The sequence below is a fragment of the Lissotriton helveticus genome, chromosome 9, assembly GCF_964261635.1.
Source record: "Lissotriton helveticus chromosome 9, aLisHel1.1, whole genome shotgun sequence".
In the NCBI taxonomy this organism is placed as follows: domain Eukaryota; kingdom Metazoa; phylum Chordata; class Amphibia; order Caudata; family Salamandridae; genus Lissotriton; species Lissotriton helveticus.
The window spans coordinates 345,341,091-345,362,467 of record NC_136070.1 but is presented as its reverse complement, the minus strand read 5'-3'; the positions used below and the strand labels follow the sequence as shown (position 1 = coordinate 345,362,467).

General features: G+C 41.7%; 1 protein-coding gene across 1 annotated transcript in view; it reads right to left on the bottom strand.

The window, feature by feature from the left end:
- Positions 1 to 21,377, bottom strand: part of LOC144781303 (sodium/potassium/calcium exchanger 4-like) — a 492,418-nt gene that overhangs the window by 163,400 nt on the left and 307,641 nt on the right. The window contains exon 12 of the mRNA XM_078660074.1: positions 21,085 to 21,251. Coding sequence (XP_078516200.1) covers positions 21,085 to 21,251 — 167 coding nt within the window. The remainder of the gene's footprint in view (positions 1 to 21,084; positions 21,252 to 21,377) is intronic.

Below are 21,377 nucleotides of genomic sequence, written 5' to 3'. Positions count from 1 at the left end.
GGCTAAAGAGATAAGGGACATGGAGACTAAGAATCATTATCTGAGGTGCAGGGTTGCCTTTAATCAGCACTGAAGGAGTGATAAGCTTAGGCCCTTTCGAGGTACTCTACTCTGAGTGAGAGATTAAGAGATGCCAAGTACAGAGGCTAACTTGCCAAATGTCATCAGGAGGGTGACAGATAAGAGAGGCTGTTGAGGGAGGCATTTTCTATCTAGTTGCTGTTCCCCCCCTCCCCTCCCCTCATGTCCACTAGAAAACTGGTCTGTGCAATGCGCTCAGAGATGGTTGAAAAATAAAATCTGACCTCACAGACTGAGATAAAGTTGGTCTTTGCCCCCTAATATTATAAACTATATTATCTCTAACCCCCAGCCCCCTCATATGGTTTGACACTGGTACGGTTGCAGGACATCTGGGTTCTCTTCCTCTCGCAAGACCCTCTCCAGAACATGTTATATTAAATGGGTCAACCCACTAGTACTGGGACCTGGGTAATCAATGATATATGAGAAGGGGTCCCAGATGGAACAACATAAGACACACAAATCAACAAAATTAACCTCTTAAGCATAGACTTCAAAGAATGTTATTTAATATACATCCTTCTTCGTAAATTAATTACCATATCTTTTTGCAATAGTACAATTCAAAACATTTCATGATAAGCCCAGAAAGGGGGGTGGGGGGGGGGGGGAAGTGAAGAAAGGAAAATTGTGCAACATAGATTTAAATTAGTCATAAAGGAATAACATAATATGTGGTCTCATCAATATTTGAACATGTAGTGCCACACTAGATATATATACATTGTCATATATCAACTCATAGGTTAAGAAAATCCTATCCTGTTACTGATGTTGGGCCAAGGGCTCCTATTGCCAAGAGAGCGTAATCCTATTCTCACAGCAGCGATCCTAGGGCAAACTGATCATTTGTTGACTGTGCCAGCCATTAACAGGATAGGATTTTCTTAACCTATGAGTTGATATATGACAATGTATATATATCTAGTGTGGCACTACATGTTCAAATATTGATGAGACCACATATTATGTTATTCCTTTATGACTAATTTAAATCTATGTTGCACAATTTTCCTTTCTTCACTCCCCCCCCCCCACCCCCCTTTCTGGGCTTATCATGAAATGTTTTGAATTGTACTATTGCAAAAAGATATGGTAATTAATTTACGAAGTAGGATGTATATTAAATAACATTCTTTGAAGTCTATGCTTAAGAGGTTAATTTTGTTGATTTGTGTGTCTTATGTTGTTCCATCTGGGACCCCTTCTCATATATCATTGATTACCCAGGTCCCAGTTCTCATATACCTCTCCAGAACAGGCAGATATGTTAGATGGGCCAACTTCCCTCAGACAAAATACAGGAGGCTATAATGTTGTTGGCCTATGGAAAGACACCAAGGTGGGTTGTGCTTCCTTTTGGACTCCATACAGCCTATCAGGCACAGCTAGTTCCAAGGTTGTTCATACTGAAACCTGTAAGACAGGCACTTAATTATTTTCAAGTTAGGAAGTCTCTTATAGTAACCCTACCCAAAGCAAATCAGAACCTGAAGTCTTACAGACTGCAGTCCTTCTTGACTACTGATAATAGCATCCTAGGGAAAATCATAGCAAACAGATTATTGCAAGTAGCTGATGCCTGGTGCATGCAGATCAGGATGGATTTATGCTTGGTTCATAATGCCCATCTGAATCTTTGTCACCTTTTTTTTGTACTGGACCAGGTTCGGCGGACAGACCCCCTGCTGCCGGTGGTGACCTCCCTTGACGTAGAGAAGGCTTTCAGTACTGTTTTGAGGCCATATTGATTGAGAAGATGGGCCTCCGAGAAAATATGCTGAAATAAATTCATAACTACCCCAGATGAGGCTTTGCAAGGGGCAAGTGGGTTCCCAGCAGTGACCTAGATCAGAGGCGCCAGTCAGGGCTGTCCTTTGTTCCAACTCCATTTCTCATTGGCAATGAACACCTAGAGGCATACTAGGGTCCACAATTGGGCCATACAGATCGCAAATAATTTTACTATAAGCTTTTGATGCTTTATTATTTGTAAGGGACCCGGTGAATATTATGTCGGGACTTATACAGGTTCTGTTCCACTTTGCATGTGTCTAGCCTGTGAAAAGCAGCGAGTCTTCTAAGACCCACAATGCTGCCCGGTGCAGGGTTCACCTCTAATTCACCTTGGGTTCGCTATCAAAATAATGAGGCAAGCTCTGAAAACTGGAAGACAAGAAAAAGGTTTATTTCTCATGAGGAGACCACGTCAACTGCAGACAACGGGATGTCTGAGGGAGGTGTTCTGCTGGTTTCTCCTTTGGCTCTTCCTTTTATACAGGTTTGACACAATGCATTTGCTTCATCAACATGGTTACACAAGCTTGGAGTCCCAGCCCCGGGCAGGTTGCCACACAAGCCCAACAGTAAATGTCTTCCCCCCCAGGTCAAACAGACGATCTTATCTTGCAGCTGGACCTTGCTTCAGGGTCTAAAACATGTGAGAACGGTCAGATCTAAGAGTCCGTTCTGTTGATAAAAACAGGTCCCATTGTTGGTAAAAACAAGTCTTGCTGTTTGCAGTGCAACAAATCATGTTGCAAGGGTCTTTTTAGTGTCTGGAACCTGTTTGTGTAACTAGGTGCAGTGAGGGGTAGAGTGTCCAAAGGTTTGCCTGCAAACAGAGATGAATGGAAAAACGAGTTTGTAGCAGCAAGTGGTGCAGAGGTTTGTCGTGTCAATAGGGTTTATAGCCCCCAGCACACATATCAGGTTTGGTCAGAGGGATGCTAGTAAGGGCAGGGTGAAACAAAGGTGACCAACAGAGTACACAATGGCTGTGATGGATTAAAATGACTGCAGCTTATATGCACATAGGAATTTCCATCAGACAAGATGGCGCAGGCAATGTTCACGATTGTCATTTTGCTTTTAACAAGCCTGAACACTAACTCTAAAAAGTCTTGTCTAGTTTTGCTTTGTGAGTATATCACTTTGAGATAAAGTCCTTTGTTGGACCTTCAGTTACAATGTGAGCCTGAAACGGTTATATATCTAGGGATTTGAATGTACCAGGCAAATGAGCAGCTATTTACGAGTAATTTAGGCACAGCTCTGTGCCAGTGAGACACTCATTCCCTTTCTGGACTAGATTGTCTCTATCCCACATGTGGAGGGTCACCATTGCAAACATGATAATACTTCCCTGTCTGTTGTATTATTTCGCAGCCTTTCCACTGAGACTAACAGGACCTGAACTCAATGCTCTCAAGCTTGATCACGAGGCAAAAGAGGAGACTGCCAGATCTGGGGAAGGCTCTACCATCTCTACATGCCTGTTGATTAGGAACTCCTCACTACGAAGTTTATTATATTGTGCCACAACTACTGTGACTCATGAGATGGCTAAGGGGCAAATTACCCCCTAGGCACAGGGTAACTGCTGAGAAAATCCAGCCTTCCTTATAAATGAAGCTTCACTCTTTGTCAGTTGCATTCATTCTGTTTTATTTCATTACATTTGAGTATTGTGTTCAATTCACACTGAATATTCGTTAGTTAAAGTATATATTCCATCCAATGCATTTCGGCGGTTAAACCACCTTCATCAGGGAAACCATCTGAAAGTAACAAACAATAAATTCTCTGAGCATACGATATGATAACATTCTCAATCTTATAACATCACAATCTTCCTTATTATACCTCTGGTGTTATCTATGGCCAAAACTGCTGAGTATGGGTCAACATTCTCTATGCTGTCTTTCTGTTTGTGGAGTTAACCAAATTTGCTATACTGACAGACACAAATGGGTGGAACAACTTGCTCTGTGTTGCGTAGTCTTCTATTAAAGGAACGCTGTTCGTGCGTCTTGCTGTTAGTATGACCTGGAAGGTGCTGTCGCACGCTAAAAACAATACGCGAGTCGCTTTAACCCTTACCGTTATGACACATAAACTTCCTTCCCTTCGTATTTAATGGTTCTCTGCCTTCAATGTGTTCATAACATTTCTATGGTCTTAATGCCCTGTTCTATATGCCCGCTAGTGCTCTCACCTCTGTGAACTCGTGTGGCGGCTCTGCTGTTCCGTAATGCATTTCATGTTACGCGCTGAGTCTACTTCCGGGTTTAAGACGTTACGTGGTATCCTGCGCGTGCGCATAAAGGCTTTTTACGCTTATGTTGTGTGCGTGAAGGTTTTTTTTTATGTACGCAAAAAGGCTAACTTTATTAACAATCAAAAACAACACGATGTGGGTCTCTGTAAGTAATTTAGCTTTGTCTCGCTACACCTTGTTCCCATGGCCTATGTGGCGATGCGGACATCTGCCCATCAGTTACCCGCCTTCATAAATCACTTGTTCTATTAAAATATACAGATCACTGTTAACTATGCTCATGTGACTACTCATAAATAACAAGTAAATTCAGTCCTATCATTTAACCCATGAGGTTTCAGGCTGTTCAAATGGAAAATCCAATAGTTCTCACGTTTTAGTAGCATATTTTTCAAACAACTTACCATCAAAGAAAATAACAGTCCTCCTTACCAGTGTGAGCTTTCAAATTATAATGGTTTCATTTAACAAATGTATGTTACACTTTTTTATTAACTTGTACAATAATCTCCTCCCTGCCGATTGTGTTAAGACTGTAATTGAAATCTCTTCTTTCATAAACGAACAACGAAATAAGTACCCATCACTTATCTGTTATGTGATTTGGGGGGGGGGGATTTCAATGTTCCTCTGTGTATCAATCACAAGAAAGGTGTTTGTGGTCTCCAAGATGAAAATGACTGTCCTTTGACCCACTTCACGCATTCGTATTCAGGTAATACCCTGAATGAATGTCTTTTCTCTTTGGAACTGGAATATGCAAATGACCTTGTGGACCCACCCGTTGAATTTAAGCCCACATTTCACGGTAGGGGTATGTCAAGCCTTATTGACTACATTCTATGCTCCCAAATATTAAAGGGCAAACTCCAACTATTTAAAACAGGTTCTGATATTTCCAGCGACCACTTTCCAAATAGTATCATTCTGTCACTTAACACTGATCCACCTCACCCTACCAGGATCAGCTTACTAAACCAACAATCTTTGGCCATGGACAAACTAAACGGCTTCTCCGTAAAATGGTCCAAAGTTGATCCTGAAGTAATTACTGGCAAAGTCATATCCAAAGCCCTTCCCTGGCTGAATAACTGCCTGGCAGAGGATTCCACACCCCAGCTGATTCTATCCAGCTTTTCGGAGATCTTAAAAGTTATGCGGGCTGAATTATTCTGTCACCACAAACCCGGAGTTACACGATGGTTTAACTCTACCTGTCGTAAAGCGTTAACCGCCTTAAAAAGGGCGCTACATAGTCAAGATAGAGACACAGTCGAGATAGCCAAACTTAGAAAGGCGTATAAAATGGCACAATATAACTGCAAAAAGGAAATAAAGAAAAATTTATGGGCCCAATTACATGAGAGCTGTCTAAGTAAAGACAGCTCCCTGTTTTGGCGCACAGTTAAATCACCCTTTTTGGTTGATGCCACAGCTCCCCATCACTTAGATGTCGCCGTGACGGCTGACGAGTGGGTGGCTCACTTTTCAAAGATATTTGGCGGTTTCTCCGTCGACACTACAACTGTGGTCCAGACAGCAAAAGACCGTACCAAGGACCAAATATATCCCATTGAACTCCATTTCAACCTAAATGAGGTCATTTACGCTCTTACATCTTCGAAAACTGGTAAGGCCCCCGGTCCCGACGGAGTCCCACTCGATATCTTTGTAAGTAACATAGAACTCTGGTCCCCCCTCGTCACCCAGGTGATGGCAGCAGTCTCTAAGATTGGCTTAATAGACTCCTGATCCTCTTCCATTCTGCTCCCTATCTTCAAAAAGGGGGAACGCAATAACCCAGCCTGCTACAGGCCCATCTCTCTCCTGGACTCCCTGGGGAAAGTCGCAGGACGACTGATCTTGGAACGCCTCCAGGATTGGGCGTCGGGGAATAACATTCTAACTGATCTCCATTATGGATTCCAGGAGGGACTTGGCACTGTTGAACAGGCACTGAATTTAACCCTTTTAATAGGCAAGTATGTAGGGGCAAAAGGAGGTAATTTGTACTTAGTTTATGTCGATCTCAGCGCAGCATTTGACTGCGTGATACACTCTAGGCTATGGTCCATTCTTAGTGAATTGGGGGTAGACCCCCCTCTCATAAAATTTCTCCGCGAGCTTTACTCCGACGCTACTGCGTGCGTGAGATATGGGATCGGCGGTGAACTTTCTCCTTCATTTCCAGTAAATAAAGGAGTTAGACAGGGCTGTGTCCTGGCCCCTTTCTTATTTAACCTCTATACCAACGGGCTGGAATCGGCCATGTTAGTAAGGAGCCAGGACCTTACATCTATTAACCATCGCCCTATTCCCGCTTTACTTTACGCGGATGACTCAGTCATTTTAGCAAGAACACTAATCCAGCTACAAAGACAATTAGACAAATACTGTCAGTTCATATTTTCCTTGGGGTTAAAAGTAAATAAAAGCAAAACCTTTGTCATGCACATTGGTCCCAAGGCAAAGAACCCCAAACCTGTTTTTATAGAACAAGTTAGATTGGAGCGTGCCAGGGAATATCCCTACTTAGGTATTCTAATGGACGATCAGTTATCCTGGAAACAAGCAGTGGCAAGTAAAAAGTTGCTCTATCAGAGAGCAACTTCAGCTCTTGTTTCCTTTTCGAGAAAACTGGGCAAACCAGCCCCAGCCGAGTTGCTCAAAACTTATCACGCGAAATGCCATAGCGTAGCAACTTACGGCGCAGGTGTCTGGGGCTACGCTCCCGTAGACGATTTACAAAAGGTCCAAAACGGGTTTTTAAAATACATCTTGGCACTTCCCCAAAGCGCCCCAATATACGGTTGCCACATCGAGCTGGGCCTCGACTACTTAACCGATAACATCAGATGTCAGCCGATCCTCCTATGGCATCGTATTTGGAACAAACCGCAATGCCATTTAACCCACTGACTAATATCTGATTGTTTATCCTTGGCAAGTTGGAAAAAAATACCTTGGCTATTATATGTCTCCAACTTTCTAAAGGACTTGAACTGCACATCTTACTTCTCTGAGCCTATTTCAACATCAGATATTACTAGAAGCGCCCTGAAAAATCTCTGTCTAAACCATCTCAGAGATTTGCGTCTCTCTCAAGAAGTAACTAAGCCAACAAATGTGCATATCCTAATGGTTCAGACCTCCCCTGGTATTCAGTCATATTTAACCTTTTTCTTATCTAACCATGAAAAATTTGTTCTAACCAGGTTCCGATTTAATTCTTTCTTTCGCCTTGTTGCTTTCCCCACTGAGTTAAATTGGTCCCATGATCTGATCAAATGTCCGTGTGATGGAATATCATCTCAGTCGAGAATACATGTAACCTTGTTCTGCCGCTATTACGAGCAACCCCGCAAGCGCTGGATTATTCCACTTCTTCGTGCAATGGGTTTGAGAACCTGCCGGCCAGCTTACCTGGCCCTGCAGTCACTAGACTCACAATATGTTGCTAAATGTGTAGCTTGCTTCTTAAAATCATGTTTGAAAATTTGCTGTAAAGTTTGAGCTACTGTTTTCATGATTCCAAGCCTTTTTTTTATCAATTTGTAATATTGGTTTTAACAAAAGTTTTTAAATGTCATCCAGTTTTTACCTGTATTATAACACCGTGTTTTAATTATATACCGAAATGTTATGATGTACTTTTTATGATTTGCCAAATGCCAATCGAATAAAAGTTTTTTTGATGATGATGATGAATGTACATGTCAACATCTTTATTTTCTGTACCACCTCAAGTTATCCCTTATTCTGAGGTGGCTCACTTCTTGACATGTGCATTCCAACTTCTTTATTTTCCGTGCCATTGCATGTTATACCTCCTTCTGAGAAGGCTCACGTTTTGGAATGAGCATGTTACCAGTGCTACCTCATGTTATACTTCGTTCAGAGATGACTCAGTTCTTGAACTGTGCATGCTGCCCCTTCATTTCTGTGCTACCACGTGTTATATCTCAGTCTGAGATGGCACACTTCTTGAAATATTCATCTCATCCCTTCATTTCAGTGCTTCCTCATATAATATTTCATTCTGAGAGGGCTTACTTCTTGGAATGTGCATATCATCACTTCATTACCGTGCAACCACAAGTTATATCTCATTCGGACATGTCACACTTAATGGAATGTGCATGTCACCCCTTTTGTTACTAGTTGTACAGCATGTTTTACCTCATTCGGGGATGACTTGTTTCTTGAAATGTCGATGTCACCACTTCATTTCCGTGTGACCGCGTGTTATACCCAATTCTGAGATGGGTCACTTCTTGGAATGTGCATGCCATCCCTTTATTTTCAGTGCTACTGCATGTTATACCTCATTCTCAGATGGCTCGTGTCTATTCTTTAAGGTATCAGCTTTTCTGTAATGCCTCTGACAGCCAGCAGTGTCAGTATTACAGATTCATCTGAAAGACATCATCTTTGTCACTTTCACAATATTCTAACATTGGAGTATGACACATAAGGGCACAAAAAAACAGCACCAAAGTTATAGTAACAGGATTCCCAGTGGTATTAGGCGGTGGTGCTGTCCCATCACAGTGATTCATAGTGCTTTGTTGCCCAGCAGGCAGCTACAAGCACAGCAGCAAGGTACATAGATCCATCTGCACCTGCACACATGATCTGTCCACACATACATTCACCCACACACCCCAGATATACACACATACTTCAAACACAAAGTAATTGTTGGTCCACCCATAACATACAACCTGATCATCGCTCACCTTTTCACAAATACCAGCAATCCACAGATATCAGTTTTTTATCATATATTATTCATCCACAGACCTCTAGTCATCCATCTTTCCATCCACACAATTCAACACTCATCCAAACATAAATTCATGAGCCATCAAGTCTCTGACTCTACCAATTTACCATAAACTCGATGCACTATTTGACCACCCACTCCTCAATCCACTCACCCTTCACTTACTATTTAAAGATGTACCCACTGAGCCATCAGTACACTTACTAATCCACTCAGTCATACTGAACTATACACATCAAATAGGTAAGGGTGTTTGCACTGTTGCGGCTGGTTGTGCTGTACCTGTTATATATATAGGATACTGGTTTAGTCGATATACAACTAGAGCTTTTCTGCCAGGGAGGCGAGCCTGTACTGCGGTTATCATGCTGTACCTGTTTGAGAGAGGGAGAAGGTTGCACTCCTAATGCCCTGTTTTACCTGTTCAGTGAGGGTTGCTTGCACTGATGATGGTTGTTAGACCTGTCAGCCTTAGGGTGGTCTGCCCCCAAAAGTTTTACCGTTACCCTCCTATTTTTATGATTTTGTTTTTGCTGGCATTAGGACTATGTGCACTTTACCACTTCTAGCCATTGCTAAAATGCTTGTGCTCACTCCCTAAACATGGTACAATTGGCTTACACCTGATTGCCATATTTAATTTACTTACAAGTCCATAGTAAAGTGGCATACCATATACCCAGGGCCTGTAAATTAAAAGCTACTAGTGGCCCTGCAGCACTTATTGTGCTACCCACTTAGCAGCCTCTTAAAACACTACTCAGGTCTGCGATTGCGGCCTCGGCGAAGTTTTATTCTGCCAATTCGACTTGGCAAAATAACCCTCTTACCAAGCCTAAAACTCTGCTTTTAGGACACATAAGTTACCGCTAAGGTAGGCCCTAGGTAGCCCAAAGGGCAGGGTGCATTGTACTTTTAAGTTTTATATTTCCTTCCTGGTAGTGAAAAACTTCTAAATTCATTTTCAGTACTGTGAGCCATATCTCTCCATTAGGAGAACAAAGGGGTGCCTTACTACAGTGGTTCCCAAACTTTTGACTCCTGAGGACCCCCATTAAGTCACCACTGGAAGCCGGGGACCCCCAAGCAATTTGTATGAGTTAAATTTCAAATATTAAAACAGTAATTAAAAAAAAACACACATGTTCACACAAAACAAATACTCAAAGTACTAAGGATTTGGGGCCAGATGTACGACTATTTCATTTAGCACCTCGCAATCGGGGACACAGTGCAAGTGGCAAATTGCGAGTCACTAAATGAAATGAAAAGTGTGTTAACACTGTTTGGGATTCCCAATGGTGTCGCAAATTGCAGAGCACATTAATATTAATGAGCCTCTCGCAATTTGCGAGCCAATTGGAAATGCCCGCCCTCCCAGGGATGGTGGCCTGCTGGGCTCAGCAGGCCACCATGTCTGGGACTGCTTTTAGATAAAGCATTTTTTGTTTAAAATGCAGCCCGTTTACCATGCATTAAAAAAAAAAAGAAAATGAAACGTTTTCGTTTAATTTTTTAAGGGCAGGCAGAGGTCCCTGGGACCTCAGCCTGCCCTTAAAAATAATTTTGCATGCATTTGACCCCTTCCCATTTGCAAATGCATTACCATCTACTAGAAGTAGGTGGTAATTGCAAGTGTTTTGCGACCGAAAAACATTTGTACATGGTTTTGAGACTCGCTATTTGGAAGGGAATGCCCCTTCCAAATAGCAAGTTGCAAAACCTGTTTATTGAGTCACAAACAAATTGCGACTCGCGAAATAGGCTATGTACATGGCCCAATAGGTTTTTGCATGCGCAAATGGGATCACGAACCCATTCGCGCATATAAAAACATACATCTGGCCCTTAGTATTTTATATTGAAGGAACAGCCCCTCTGTCACATGGATTTCATTTGTTTTATAGCATCTCTCATACCATTGTAGGATGTCAGAGCACTTTACATCACACACATATAGACATTGAATCATACATGTAAATCAGTGTGTATATAAAATGTTACATAAGGTAAAGGGGACTACAAAGATGACATGTCATTAATACTGGTAGGCATTTTTAAAGAGTGCTTGGTCTGGAAAAGCACAAACTCAGGATTCAGAACATAACACATTGGCTAGTAACATTAAAAATGTATTTCCGCCCAAATAATTCTTTTTAGCAGCATCAGGATAATGAATAACTGGGAAAAAACATAAGTTACTAACTGGTACCATGCAGTTTGCAAGCAGCTCTTTGATGATAGTTTATAGGCCCCTCTGCTAGATTACGATTGCCACTTATGAAGTGCACAGTAACAAAATAATCTCTGTGACAAAAGCAGTAACCACGAACCTATGCACATAAAATACTGCTTTTCTAAAATGCATGTTACACGTTCTTTGCAGTAGGCACATTAACCCTCTGTGCTACATTAGTGAAGTCAAAGCTGCCACTGAACAAAACTCGCCTCGCTCTCCAGCAGCTACATTAATCACTGGAATTATCTTGACACTTTTATTGTTGCTGGAATGCTTCTAATTACACAAGAAACGTTTCTGTGCTTTTAAAACTGCTGCCTACGGACCCCCTGGGAATGTGTCATGGACCCCTGGGGGTCCACGGACCACAGTTTGGGAAACACTGCCTTACTACATTTAATAGGAGTTAATGTTTGATTGCGTCGTGTAACATTTCATGTAAGGAAAACAATGGTCCAGAACCTATTTCTTTCTATTAACCAATTCAATCAGTAAATATTCAAGCATTCTTAAATTCATGGGCGTTCCTTGTGTTCGCACCAAAGCAAAAAATATATAAACTCAGTTGTTTAAGCTAAACCAAAACAAATATATCACTACAGCACCAATATTCCAAACGGAACATGGAAAAACATCATTTTATTTCTCACCATGAAATTATTATTATTTACAAATTACACATTATATTTGCAATAAAAGGTTGCCCAATAGGAGCGTGCACAAAAAGAAGTGATTGAAGAGAAGTGCAGTGAATCAAAGAAAGAGAAGAAATTCAAAGAAATATACAGAATATTTTACAATAGTTTCAATAATTATGGTATTTACAATTTCCATAACATTGTCACCTGGCCCATACACAGATAAACAATAACTAATCTCTAAGTTATGTCAACACAGCAGTCATGTCAATTGTGTGCACTTTTTGACTAAATGCTGGGTCCAAGGTGAATCTAATATTGTCGACGTTTCGACTCGACTTAAAGGCGTCCGGTGAGTTAAACCTGGACCATGCGAGTCTTCATCAGGACGTTCAAAAGAACGGGCAACCAAGGGTTAAGGATGACCCTAGAAAAATCAAAAGGGAGGGGGAATATAAGTTACCCCGCTGTAGTGATATATTACAAATGGAATTAAAAACACCAGGGGATGATTGCTTACCCAAGGGTGTGCAGACTAGGCTGCTTGTGTCTCGTATTCAATCAAGACTGCATCCTGCAAGACAATAATGTGCAGAATGTAGGCTGCTTGTGTCTCGTATTCAATCAAGACTGCATCCTGCAAGACAATAATATGCAGAATGTAGGCTACTGTTCGTAGTGCCCCCTCAGAATTGATACAAAAAAGTAGTAAGGATGTCCCGTGGGTCTAGCCCAGGGCGTTACCTTATATTGAGGGTGAATCCAACATCCCTCACGCTGTGGCAGTTTATATAGGCGTTCTCTTTATTCAACTCCTTTTTTTTAATAAAACGTATGGCGATTCTAAGGGGATCAGGTGGATCAGGTAGCAGAATCTGGTGGATCAGGTAGCAGAATCTGGGGAAAAGTAAGGAAAGCTTTAAAAACCCGAGTTGCTGATCCAGTAATATGCCCCACTCATGAGCCCCAAGGAAGGAGTCTCTTACCGCTGCCTATCACCTAGTACTCCGCAGATTATCCAGTTTCTCCGTCTCTCGCCACATCAACGAAAACCGTCATGTGGCGCATGCGCAGTAGCCCTTGTTCTAGAAACCCCGGGACCAAAAATGGAAAAAGGACTACGCGGGCGCTACTATTGCACCGGTGATACTACTGAGGTGCCCGACTATCGGAGCCCCATAAGGTGATCCCCCTGTTGATGTAGAAATCATCATCTGTCTCTAATAATGGACATATCCAGAGTTATAACGTACCGGTGTCAATAAAAAGATAGACGAGATCCATCTATCATACATACTCGCGTTATGTTAAATTATCTAAACCAGTCTGTTATGCTCTAATACTACCCTGTGCATAAAGTGTGTTATCAAAAAAGTCACAGTATTAATAATAAATGCCATATAGTATAGAATACATGTGATTTGCAGGCGCCATCTTGGATTGGGAGAATGCTAAGCTAAACGTGATGTATTAGTCTGAGCTAGAGACAGATATTACAATACAACAACATATAAAATTGAATTATTATAAACCACAGTTCACAATATGATATTATTAACACAACATTACATATTAAAGACATGAAATATGGTCGTTATTAATCATCAACAGCGATTAGCAAAATTTGCAAATCATTGCCTAAACAATATTTAAGCAAAGCCAATCAATGGGGACGTGAGAGGAAAGTAGGGTCATATACGTTTCTCGCCCCAAATCTCCTTATATTGTCGAACAGGTCTTATCATGAATTAATGACACACATACTAAATGCCCAAAAGAGACACTTGTCTGTTGATTTCCTCCAACTCATTAAGTCCTGTATTTACAGTGTCAAGGGTATGTATCCATTTACACTCGCGTCTGTTAAGGACATCATGCAGGCCACCTCCGCGTGGATTGGCTGACACTTTTTCTACAATCCACCACTTTAGACTGTTTTCTGAATGTGCAAAACGTGTGAAGTGATCAACCAAAGGAGCCCCTATGGTACCACATCGTATGCGACTCATATGTTGCAAAATCCGGCACTTAACTTTCTGGTCCTCGCCCAAAAAAGGTTGTTGGTCTGGATAGTTTTGGGCTGAGGTAGTAGAACCAGCTCCGGCACTAGTGCTAGGACGCTCGGAGTCGCTGTCTGAGCTGCTGCCAAATGAGGAACCAGAGAAGGTGTTGTACCTCTTGTATCCCCCTCTGCCTCTACTTGACAACCCTCCCCTTTGATCTCTTAGGTTCCTCAACCTTTTTTGGGCGAGGACCAATGGTGGGGCCCACCCGGGAGAGGACGCCCCTGGGGCAGACCCAGGGGGGGCCGATCTACAACCTGGAACAGAGGTACGGGGAGAGGGAAGAAGCAGACACGCTTCCAACCAGACTCCCATGGCGAGATCCAGACAAGACGCCAACATTACAGGTGGTGAAGCATAAACCAGAGAATCCTATTATATACATATTTTTGACTATCAGCTGACACCGGCTGAACAGGATGTTTTAACCAAAGGCCTATCATTTGTTCCGACCTCGACACCTGATAAATTCAATTTAAAAATTGAATTACAACAATTTTTCAGAAAAATTCGTCTCAAGCATTATTTTCTGAAAGTACCTCACAATCCTGTTTTTTCGGGCAGTGGATTAAGACCACCCTCTAAGTTCAGCCCGCCGACACATCTGATGGACCACAAAATTATGGCGTATGAGCAAGTGGTCTCACGGGATATAGAAAAAGAGGTGACTAAACGTCGATATGTTGCTTATAATATAAGTCGACAGGAGAAGAACGCCCTGGAATCCTTAAAGAATAACAAAGACATCGTTATAAAGCCCGCCGATAAGGGCGGGGCGATAGTAGTTCAGAGTCTGGACAACTATAAAGCTGAAATTTTGTCTCAACTGGCGGTAGAAGGAAATTATACTCTCCTTAACCGGGATCCCACCAAGGAGATTAGTGTGGCTATTGCTAAATTAACAGATAAAGCACTGAAAGAAGGGATAATCACTAAATCTGAACATCAATTCCTTAATAAAAAGGATCCGCGTTTACCAACCCTCTATACCCTCCCAAAAGTTCACAAGAACATGGAGACCCCCCCTGGAAGGCCCATCATTTCAGGGTGTGGGTCCTTGTTGGAACCATTAGGTAAATATGTGGATGTGTTTTTAAAACCTATCGCAATTTCTACACCCACGTATATTAGGGACACTATGCATACTATACAGCTAATTGAGGGACGATCACACGATTGCAACAAATATCTGTTAGCCACTCTGGACATCTGTTCGTTGTATACTAATATTCCGCAGCAGGCAGCGTTGCAATGCATGGAGCAGGTCCTGGATAAAAGAAGTGCACCACATAGAGTCCCCACTGAGTTTATCATTTCGTTGCTTTCAATAGCTATGTCAAAGAACTTTTTCATTTTTCAAGGAAAATATTACATCCAAACTAGGGGGGTGGCTATGGGGGCCAGCTTTGCTCCGAACTTGGCCATCATATTCATGAATGAATATGAATGCACACACATCCTCAATCCACTTAACCCATATCGGAACCACATTTCGATGTGGGTTAGGTATATTGATGATGTGCTCCTCATTTGGGAAGGTGAGCTTGTGAAACTCATGGAGTTCTACGACTGGCTGAATGGTCTATCAGATGACATTAAGTTTACCATTGAGTCAGATAGCACCTCTATTAATTTTTTGGATATAACAATTAAGATAGAAGATGGGTCCCTGTATACTACATTATACAGAAAGAGCAGTGAGAGAAATACTTTGCTGCGTTACTCAAGTCACCATCCCCGCAACCTTAGGGACAATCTGCCATTCGGACAGTTCCTGAGGTTGCGGAGAAATTGTTACAAAAAGGAAGATTACTTTGAGGAATCTGCTCTTCTCTTAGCCAGACTGTGTGAACGGGGCTACCCAGTACGATTGCTCAAGCAAGCACGTAAACGTGCTTGGCACAATCATCGTGAAAATCTACTGGAGGTGAAACCAAGGAAGACAGAGAATAGATTGGTGTGTGTCACTACCTTTAATACTCACAGCAATGCTATCAAAAAATGTATAAATCGACATTGGCATCTAATTAGTGAAGAACTGGGGGGAATGGGACCCCCTTTGCATGCTTTTCGCAAAGGTAGAAATATCAGGGAGCATGTGGTTAAATCCCTACTACCTTTGAAACAACCAGTGGGTCAAACCACACTATGGGGGCTTCCACCGGTGGTGGGCCATACGAGATGTGGCACTTGTAAGGCCTGTCCCTTAACAGTTGAATGCACCGTTTTCACTCATAAAGATCGGACATATAGTCTGAAAACCCATAGCAACTGCAATACTTCAGGGGCTATATATGCCATCTGTTGCCCATGTGGTTTTCTGTATATCGGGCAGACGATACAGAAAGTTAAGTGCCGGATTTTGCAACATATGAGTCGCATACGATGTGGTACCATAGGGGCTCCTTTGGTTGATCACTTCACACGTTTTGCACATTCAGAAAACAGTCTAAAGTGGTGGATTGTAGAAAAAGTGTCAGCCAATCCACGCGGAGGTGGCCTGCATGATGTCCTTAACAGACGCGAGTGTAAATGGATACATACCCTTGACACTGTAAATACAGGACTTAATGAGTTGGAGGAAATCAACAGACAAGTGTCTCTTTTGGGCATTTAGTATGTGTGTCATTAATTCATGATAAGACCTGTTCGACAATATAAGGAGATTTGGGGCGAGAAACGAATATGACCCTACTTTCCTCTCACGTCCCCATTGATTGGCTTTGCTTAAATATTGTTTAGGCAATGATTTGCAAATTTTGCTAATCGCTGTTGATGATTAATAACGACCATATTTCATGTCTTAATCTTCATGAACAGTTAATATGTAATGTTGTGTTAATAATATCATATTGTGAACTGTGGTTTATAATAATTCAATTTTATATGTTGTTGTATTGTAATATCTGTCTCTAGCTCAGACTAATACATCACGTTTAGCTTAGCATTCTCCCAATCCAAGATGGCGCCTGCAAATCACATGTATTCTATACTATATGGCATTTATTATTAATACTGTGACTTTTTTGATAACACACTTTATGCACAGGGTAGTATTAGAGCATAACAGACTGGTTTAGATAATTTAACATAACGCGAGTATGTATGATAGATGGATCTCGTCTATCTTTTTATTGACACCGGTACGTTATAACTCTGGATATGTCCATTATTAGAGACAGATGATGATTTCTACATCAACAGGGGGATCACCTTATGGGGCTCCGATAGTCGGGCACCTCAGTAGTATCACCGGTGCAATAGTAGCGCCCGCGTAGTCCTTTTTCCATTATTGGTCCCGGGGTTTCTAGAACAAGGGCTACTGCGCATGCGCCACATGACGGTTTTCGTTGATGTGGCGAGAGACGGAGAAACTGGATAATCTGCGGAGTACTAGGTGATAGGCAGCGGTAAGAGACTCCTTCCTTGGGGCTCATGAGTGGGGCATATTACTGGATCAGCAACTCGGGTTTTTAAAGCTTTCCTTACTTTTCCCCAGATTCTGCTACCTGATCCACCAGATTCTGCTACCTGATCCACCTGATCCCCTTAGAATCGCCATACGTTTTATTAAAAAAAAGGAGTTGAATAAAGAGAACGCCTATATAAACTGCCACAGCGTGAGGGATGTTGGATTCACCCTCAATATAAGGTAACGCCCTGGGCTAGACCCACGGGACATCCTTACTACTTTTTTGTATCAATTCTGAGGGGGCACTACGAACAGTAGCCTACATTCTGCATATTATTGTCTTGCAGGATGCAGTCTTGATTGAATACGAGACACAAGCAGCCTACATTCTGCACATTATTGTCTTGCAGGATGCAGTCTTGATTGAATACGAGACACAAGCAGCCTAGTCTGCACACCCTTGGGTAAGCAATCATCCCCTGGTGTTTTTAATTCCATTTGTAATATATCACTACAGCGGGGTAACTTATATTCCCCCTCCCTTTTGATTTTTCTAGGGTCATCCTTAACCCTTGGTTGCCCGTTCTTTTGAACGTCCTGATGAAGACTCGCATGGTCCAGGTTTAACTCACCGGACGCCTTTAAGTCGAGTCGAAACGTCGACAATATTAGATTCACCTTGGACCCAGCATTTAGTCAAAAAGTGCACACAATTGACATGACTGCTGTGTTGACATAACTTAGAGATTAGTTATTGTTTATCTGTGTATGGGCCAGGTGACAATGTTATGGAAATTGTAAATACCATAATTATTGAAACTATTGTAAAATATTCTGTATATTTCTTTGAATTTCTTCTCTTTCTTTGATTCACTGCACTTCTCTTCAATCACTTCTTTTTGTGCACGCTCCTATTGGGCAACCTTTTATTGCAAATATAATGTGTAATTTGTAAATAATAATAATTTCATGGTGAGAAATAAAATGATGTTTTTCCATGTTCCGTTTGGAATATTGGTGCTGTAGTGATATATTTGTTTTGGTTTAGCTTAAACAACTGAGTTTATATATTTTTTGCTTTGGTGCGAACACAAGGAACGCCCATGAATTTAAGAATGCTTGAATATTTACTGATTGAATTGGTTAATAGAAAGAAATAGGTTCTGGACCATTGTTTTCCTTACCGCAATAGACCCAGGTCCGTATCCTTTTGGGTTACCCCATTTTCATTAATGTGTAACATTTCATGTCTGGTGCCTGAGAAATTGTAATTTAAAAGCCTCTGTAATGGTAAAGTAGGATTTTAAAGTTCAATTTTGAAAATGCCACTTTTAGAAAGTTGGCATTTTCCTGTCCTAGCCATTTGGTACCTGCAGCCTGTTCGTGGGTCACATGACAGGGCGTAGTTGGCAGTTGGACCATGTTTAATCGTCCCAGACAGCCACACAATAGAGGGATTGGTTGTACCTGGATATGCCATCACTGGCAGGATCGAGGGGCTTTGATTGGTCGAAGTCCATTTTAGTTACATCACTGCTAACTTTGACACATTTAATAACACAAAACAAGCACCCAGCAATTCTAAAGGGTCTAACTCTACCTTAGGAAAAACAACGGTTTTCGTAAAAACCTCACCCACCAGGGTTACCCCATGGTGGCATGCTTCATCATTGGGCCAATCGATTTCCGCTGCGGAATGAGGCATGCTGCGACCTACAGAATACACTGGAGCACTTTGAGTGACTATAAAATGACAGAAGAGAAGATGGATTTGGAGGGAGAAGTGAGAGGGTGGATGGTGAAGTCTTTTTTTAAAAGATCTGCCTAGTAGGTTTGGTTCTTTAGCCTGACCCCTAGTAGGTATGGTTAAAAGCAGGGGGGATTCTTTAGGAGAGAAGGGATAATTTTCTTATCTCCTAAAAGGTCGACATGTTTCTAGCAGCCATACCCCTATTGGCTATTCTTCAGGACCTAAGGAAATCGCTACTGTTGTGTACTGTACTTGGTTCCACTCCTAATGTCATATATTAAACACTTATTTTAATGCATGATTAGTAGAAGGTGTGTATACTTATACGACCTGCCTTGCGATCATTTTATCGAGTTATTAATTAGTTTCTGCTATTGCTTCATGGTTCCTCCGGAGGAGAGTGAAGTCTGTAGTCACACCGCATATTGATATGCAGTCTCCAGCGGCTCCCTAATAGATAACTGGGCAGAGTAGACGTCTTGACACAAGTGTGACAACAGACTTCACACTCCACTGGAGCAACCGTGATCTCCTTTCTTGTAGAATTTTGAAAAACTGAAATGGAAAGTCTGCACCACCCAGATTGTGACTTTTGATCCAGCCTGACACCATGACTGGATACTCCATACACTATGCAACAAGTATACACTTTTGTAAAATAGTATGCAGATTTATCTTTGTTACTAGTTCAGAATTCCATTCTAAACCTGCTGTTCTATACAGCCTGCTTCAATGGTCCTAACCTTCCTATTTGGTGCATCACTGTCAAAATGAACAAACATAAAGTGACCTCCATCAACTAGGTCCTTTAGACATTTGTTCAGGGATACAGGTGTTGTTGACTTCACTTGCATGATTTTCAGAGACTCCAATTACATTTACCATTTACCCCTACCTGTGGAAACTCTAACAAGTTTCCACCTGCACTTTTCACTGCACTGTTCACTAGTTATCACTGGTCCTGATGAAGCGCAAAGGATCGCTATGACCGTTTAGGTCAACCTGACCATATTAGTTACCAGGGGTACATTACTACCCATAGACATAGCTCACAACCTTTTGGTTTTTTAGCATGACAAGGGTACCTACACCATTAAAGAGTTCCTTTCCTGGTATCCCTTAGCCATTTTTATGTCATTACTCACATACACCTTCATTGTGCACATAGGACCCTCTCCACATACCCACATTCATCTTACGGTTGTTCTCTTAAAAAGATCCCCGCCAAAGTGACCCTTCGGGTGACCCTTAGGGAATTGCAGCGCCGGCCAGACGAGGAGCAACCACCTGATGATGAAGCATGACGTCCTTCAGGGTGTGTGAGGGCAACAAGAGACAAGAAGTGTCTTTTCCCCCCTCACGAAGAGGGTCCTAGACCTAGCTCTATCTTTCTTAACTCCCTATTTTTCCTACTAACTCACTTTTCGATGTGAGTGTGACCCTGTAGCACTCACACCGATGGAACAGTGACCCCCCTCTTCGGTTGAACTATTTGACTTTGGAGCACGGGCACTGGACCATAATTAGTTCCTAGTCCCCCTTCTCCTTTTTGATATAATATAAAAGCAAGAGGCTTTCAAATGATTCACAAAGATTTTGCTAGGAGGAGGTGTGATTTGCTTGTGTACTAATCGTAGACTACTCCTGAATTTCAGTAGTAGGCCAAGAATGCTCCTGGTAACTGTAGAAATTCAGGAGGAATCTAGGAGCACTACAGGAGTAAAAGCAAAATATTTGTGGATTGGGCCTAGGAAAAAGTAAAACATTTATTATTGCAGAAGAAATTGAAATATACACACTGATAACTACCTACCTCCATGTAATACGTGGATTGACTTAGCATTTAAGAAGACATAGACTGGGGGTATTAAAAATATGTAATGTCCCTAATGACTCAGGTCAATAGTAATAGTTCGGTCAATTAACAACAATTATCAGCCTCAGCAGAAAAATACATAAATGCAACAGGAACATCATTTTGCTTGAGGGAGCAACTAAACCAGATCAATGACCCGTACATCTTTATGAAAAACCTTGACAGGTGCACCTTACCATCCAAACCAAGATGTAGGAAAACATTCCAATCCACAGGATAGACACTAGAAATGTCACCAAGAACAGATTCTCCCTTCGAGGTTTGCTGAAGTTGGGAATGGTCAGATAAAAGATGCATGTTATGGGCCAGGTGAAAGCCCATTTACACTTGTTCAAGCAGGTATCTAAGGAAAGATGAGCAGAGAAAACATATGTTTAGCCGTACATGGAACAATAGCGTCTTGCAGCTGAAGAAAAATATCAGCAATGCATGTGATTCTAGGCGTATGATGGTAACCCAATCGTATTCA